General features: G+C 44.2%; 1 protein-coding gene across 1 annotated transcript in view; it reads left to right on the top strand.

Moving 5' to 3' along the window:
• Positions 1 to 273: 273 nt before the first annotated feature.
• Positions 274 to 6000, top strand: part of Trit1 (tRNA isopentenyltransferase 1) — a 55725-nt gene continuing 49998 nt past the window's right edge. The window contains exon 1 of the mRNA XM_045149134.1: positions 274 to 453. Coding sequence (XP_045005069.1) covers positions 274 to 453 — 180 coding nt within the window. The remainder of the gene's footprint in view (positions 454 to 6000) is intronic.

The raw sequence follows: 6000 nt of genomic DNA, 5'->3' as shown, positions 1-6000 counted from the left end.
GAATCTGGGCCCTTTGGCTTTGCAGGAAAGTGCCTTAACTGCCGGGCGATCTTTCTAGCCCCAGGCTTGTTTTAGACGGTGTTGACATCCCTCTTTACAAAGCAGGTATTTGTGCTGATACCAACTAGTGGATGGCAGTCACGTGGTGAGCCTTTGTCTTTGCAGCTCCGGCTCCTTTAGCTCCCTCCTTCCTTCCAAGTTGGAGATCCACGCTGGCACGCTGACAGTTGCCATGGAAACAGCTGCTCGGACGCATGCGCGTGTGTCTCCAAGATGGCGGCTGCAGCTGCAGCTGCTGCGCGAGCCGTGCCGGTGGGCTCAGGATTCCGGGGCCTGCGGAGGACTCTGCCTCTGGTCGTGATTCTCGGGGCCACGGGCACTGGCAAGTCCACCCTGGCTCTGCAGCTAGGCCAGCGGCTCGGCGGCGAGATCGTCAGCGCCGACTCCATGCAGGTATGGACCGCGCTCGGCCAGGGCCTGGGAACCCCGGAGGGCGCGTGCGGGCCTCGGGAGGAGGGGACACCCTGCCGCGTGCTCGTGGAAGTGGGTGAACCTCGAGGCTGGTGGGTGCAGGGGGTTAGGTGGAGAGAACCTGTGCCCACCAGGCGACAATCTTCTCTTTTGGTCATCGGATTAATTTATAAGGACATTACTGTTTTGGCCATACTATGATGAGCTTTACTTACGAATGAAAATATTGGAGCCTGGAGAGAGGAAATGACTTTCTCCGTGTTACTTAGCGAATTAGTGGAGGGGCTGGATCCAGTAGATGTCTTTCTTATGAAACTTATTCCTTAATTTCATAATTCGCTGTAATTTCAATTCTAACCCATTAAGATCAGTATAAATCAGATGTCACCTGTGAGTGTGTTCTGGGTAGTGAATAGGACCAACACTCAGGAGACCTGGATTCTGGTCAGAATCTGCCATTGGCCACATTAGATTAACATTGCCCTTTATTTGGATGCTATTTTGTCAAGTGGAGGAAATGTCGCTCACCTCTCAATCACAGGGCCAAAGTGGTTAATGAATGAAATAAAATGAGGTACAGTGGAGAACAGCATGGCTGCTCTGAAGAAAGCCAGGCATGTGGTAATTGTTTGCTGAAGCTGAAGTTTTTAATACTACTTGGTTTTGTCCTTTAAAAAAATTATTATTATTATTATTATTATTGTTGTTATTTTCAGTTTTTCCGATGTAGGGTCTCTATCTAGGCTGACCTGGAATTCCTTCCCTCTGTAGTCCCAGGCTGGCCTTGAACTCACGGGGATCCTATCTCTGCGTCCTCAGTGCTGGGATTAAAGGTGTGTGCCACCACTCCCATTTTGTCCTTTTTTTTTTTTTTTTTTTTTTAGTTGGGAAGCACAGAAAAGGTGTAACATTCATCATTTGTGCTTGAATGGGCAGCATAGGTGACATATTTGACCTGAGGTGATGAAGGAATTCTACAGCTGCTTGTTGAAGAGAATTTGTAGTTATGAGTGTTCAGAGTAAAAGAAATGTTGAACATAAATTACCTATCTGACAAGTACTGAACCAAGAAGAGTAATTTTCCCCTTCCTCTACCCCATAAGCTCCTGGTATGATTTCCACCTTCATTGTTTCATTAGACCATCATCACCTGTGAATTGATAGGATGTTCAACATCAACCTACCTTGTATCAGTTTTGGAAAACACAATTTAGCTCAAATCTCAACCCTAGTTTTCCCAAGGTATATAACTTTTGCCTATCCTGTTGATGTGCCTTTGCTTCTTCTATAAAATAGGAAGAATATCACCACCACAACATGATAGTGATGATTAAATGAAGTGAGGTGCGTGACGCACTGAATACAACATGTGGCACATAGTAAGAGCTGAAAATGTGGAAGCTATTTTTTGTGCAGATACGACCATAATCCTTGTTCTTAGGGTGTTTTTGTCTGGCTAACCATAAAATAAGGCATAGCTAGTAAATGAACAGAGGTACTTATGGAACTTTCCAAGGTGGACAAGATCAGAAGAGACTTCAAGTGCTGGATTTTATGATAAACTGCTCAGTGTTATAGGATTCCTAGGATGGGAGAAATCAGTGAAGGCTGCAGTTGCAGTCAGGTTCACATGACTGGTAGAAATCACCCAGCCAAGAGCAGCTTGTGGGGAAAAAAGAGGTTTATTTTGGTTTACAGGCTAGAGGGGAAGCTCCACAATGGCAGGGAAAACAATGGCATGAGCATAGGGTGGACATCACCCCCTGGCCAACATCAGGTGGACTATAATAACAGGATAGTGTGTCAAACACTGGCATGGGGAAACTGGCTGTAACACCCATAAGCCCGCCCCCAACAATACGACACCTCCAAGAGGCTTTAATTTCCAATTGCCATCAGCTGGGGAACCTAACATCCAGAACACCTAAGTTTATGGGGGATACCTGAATCAAACCACCACAGCTGGTATATCAGGAAAGTTCTCTAACAGAGGACTTGAAGACGGTGTGGTGGTGCACACACCTGTAATCATAGCACTTAGAAGTCTTGAGGCCCTTTTTGTCTATGTAGTGAGTTACACACACACAAAAGTTTAGAAAGTAGGTTGTTTGTATAGGGATAGGTAAGAAAGAAGAAAAGGTATGTATGTAACAGGAAAGAACATAAATGAAGATATAGAAGATGGAAAGGTACAGTCTATGTAGATAGCAAAATGACACTGTTCAAGAGAAATGTATCATAATAGATACTATGGACTGATACAGGCAATATGCAAGAAGCATTCTTTTTTTTTCCTTGCTTTTTCTGAGATAGGGTCTCATAGTTCAGGCTGGAATTCACTATATGTCGTCTCAGAGTGGCCTTGAACTCAGAAGGCCTCCTACCTCTGCCTTCTGAGTGCTGGGATTAAAGGCATGTGCCACCATGCCTGGCTCCTAGAAGCTTTCTTCTTCTTTTTTTTTTTTAAATTTATTTATTTGCATAGATAGAGGGAAGAAAGAGGGAGAGAGAGAATGGGCATGCCAAGGTCTCTAGCCAGTGCAAATGAACTCCAGATGCATATGCCACTTTGTGTACTTGGCTTTATGTGAGTACTGGGGAATTGAACCTGGGTTCTTAGGTTTTGCAGGCAAGCACCTTAACCACAAAGTCATCGCTCCAGCTTTAACCGCTGAGCCATCTCTTCTATATATATATGTTTTTGCCAGGTAGGGTCTTGCTGTAGCCCAGGCTGACCTGGAATTCTCTATGTAGTCTTAGGGTGGCCTCAAACTCATGGCAATCCTCCTACCTTGCTTCCCCAGTTCTGGGATTAAAGGCGTGTGCTACCATGCCCAGCTGTGTTTAGTTTTGATTATCCCTTGGCTATTCTGTTTTTTTTGGTTTTTTTTTTTTTTTTTTTTGTTGTTGTTTGTTTGTTTTGTTTTTTGAGGTAGGGTTTCACTCCTAGCCCAGGCTGACCTAGAATTCACTATGTAGTGTCAGGGTGGCCTTGACTTGAACTCAGGGCAGTCCTCCTACCTCTGCCTCCTGAGTGTTGGGCTTAAAGGCGTGTGCCACCATGACCTGCTTTTGGATATTCCTAGTATCTTCTCTTGATTCTTCTTGGAGAACTTTGACTTTTGATTTTACTTTAAATATGTGTGTGTGTGTGTGTGTGTGTGTGTGTGTGTGTGTGTATTTGATTAAAATATTTTTATGTTTATTTATTTGAGAAGTAAGTAGGTAGGTAGGTAGGTAGGTAGGTAGGTAGGTAGGTAGATAGATAGATAGATAGATAGGGGGAAGGAGAAACAATGGGTGTGCCAGGATCCCCAGCCACTGCAAATAAACTCCAGAGAAATGTGCCCTGTTGTACATTTGGCTTACATGGGTCTTGGGGAATTGAACCTGGGTCCTTAGGCTTCACAGGCAAGCACTTAACTGCTACACCATCTCTCCAGCCCCTAAATTTGTTTTTTCTTGAGGTAGGATCTCTTTCTAGCCCAGGCTGACCTGGAATTCACTATGTTGTTTCAGGGTGGCCTTGCACTCAAGGTGCTCCTCCTACCTCTGCCTCCTAAATGCTAGGATTAAAGGCATGTGCTACCGTGCCCAGCTTTTAAATATGTGGTTTTTTAAAATTTATCTGAAATATGGATAGACAGAGAGAGAGAGGCAGGTAGAGAGAAAGTATGGGCACACCAGGGCCCCCAGCCACTGCAAATGAACTCCAGATGCCTGTGCCATCTTGTGCATTTGGCTTATGTGGGTCTTGGGCAACCAAACCTGGGTCCTTTGGCTTTGCAGGCAAGTGTCTTAACCACTAAGACATCTCTCCAGTCCTGATTTTACTTTTAAGTCCAATTAATGAAATAAAGTATCTGTGTCCTACTGACTTTAGGTATGCACAATTCATTTCTGTCTTTGCCCACCAACCTGCTCTTTGAGGCTAGTTCTATTGTGCTTTGTTTTTTCAAGGTAGGGTCTAACAGTAGCTCAGGCTGATCTGGAATTCACTATGTAGTCTCAGGATGGTCTGGAACTCATGGTGATTCTCCTACCTCTGCTTCTCAGGTGCTGGGATTAAGGCATGTGCCACCATTCCTGGCTTTGACTCACTGTTTTAGCCAGTGGAAGGAAATGTTTCTTTTTTGTTATTACTATTTTTTTTAAGAAATGTTTTACTGATCTATTTATTTTATTTATTTATTTGGTTTTTCAAGGTAGGGTTTCACTCTAGTTCAGGCTGACCTGGAATTCACTGTGTAAACTCACGGTGATCCTCCTACTTCTGCCTCCCAAGTGCTGAGACTAAAGGCATGCACCACCACACCTGGCTTATTACTACTGTTTAAAAATATATATGTACTTTAAAATTTATTTGCAACTAAAGAGTGAGAATGGGCATGCCAGAGCCTCTTGCCACACTATAAAACTCCAGATGCATGGGCCACTTTGTGCGTTTGGATTCATATGAGTACTGGGGAATCAAATCCAGGCTGCCAGGGTTTGCAAGCAAGCCTTTTTTGTTTTTGTTTTTGTTTTTCAAGGTAGGAACTCACTCTAGCCCAGGCTGACATGGAATTCACTATGTATTCTCAGGATGGCCTCGCACTCATGGCAATCTTCCTACCTCTGCCCCTCTAGAGTGCTGGGATTAAAGTCACATGCCGCATGCCACCATGCCTGGCCTAAGCCTTTTTTTTTTGAGGTAAGGTCTCACTTTAGCTCAGATTGACCTGGAACTCACTCTGTAGTTCCAGGCTGGCCCTGAATTAACAGCAGTTCTCCTACCTCTGCCTCCAGAGCAAGCTGGGATCAAAAGGGTTCACCACCACACCCACCTCCTTTTTGTTTGTTTATTTATTTTAATTTTAAAAAATTATTTATTAGAGACAGAGAGAGTGAGAGAGAGAGAGAGAGAGAGAGAATGGGTGTGCCAAGGCCTCTAGCCACTGCAAATGAACTCTAGACACATGCACCACCATGTGCATCTGGCTTATGTGGGACCTGGAGAATCGAACCTGGGTTTTTAGGCTTCACAAGCAAGTGTCTTAAGTGCTAAGCCATCTCTCCAGCCTTTTCTTTTTTTTTTTTTTTAATTTTATTCATTTGTTGGGGATGCACACCAGGACCTCTAGCCACTGCAAATGATGCATGCACTGTGCATCTGGCTTACTTGGGCCCTGGAGAATTGAACCTGAGTCCTTAGGCTTTGTAGGCAAGTGCCTTAACCACTAAGCCATTTTTCCAACCCATTTTTATTTTTATTTTTTTGTTTTTTTGAGGTAGGGTCCCAGTCTGGCCCAGGCTGACCTGGAATTTACTATGCAATCTCAGGATAGCCTCAAACTCATGGCAATCCTCCCACCTCTGCCTCCCAAGTGCTGGGATTAAAGGCATGCGCCACCAAACCCGGTCCTTTCTTTTTTTTTTTTTGAAACAAAATCTCACTATGTAGCCTAGTCTGGCCTCAAAATTCTTCTCCCTCAACCTTGAAATAAAGATGTTACTTTTCTGTGACTTGATATATGCCTCCCCCCCCCC

Source organism: Jaculus jaculus, chromosome 5 (genome assembly GCF_020740685.1).
Source record: "Jaculus jaculus isolate mJacJac1 chromosome 5, mJacJac1.mat.Y.cur, whole genome shotgun sequence".
Taxonomy (NCBI): Eukaryota; Metazoa; Chordata; class Mammalia; order Rodentia; family Dipodidae; genus Jaculus; species Jaculus jaculus.
This window is presented reverse-complemented; position numbering and strand designations above follow the sequence as displayed.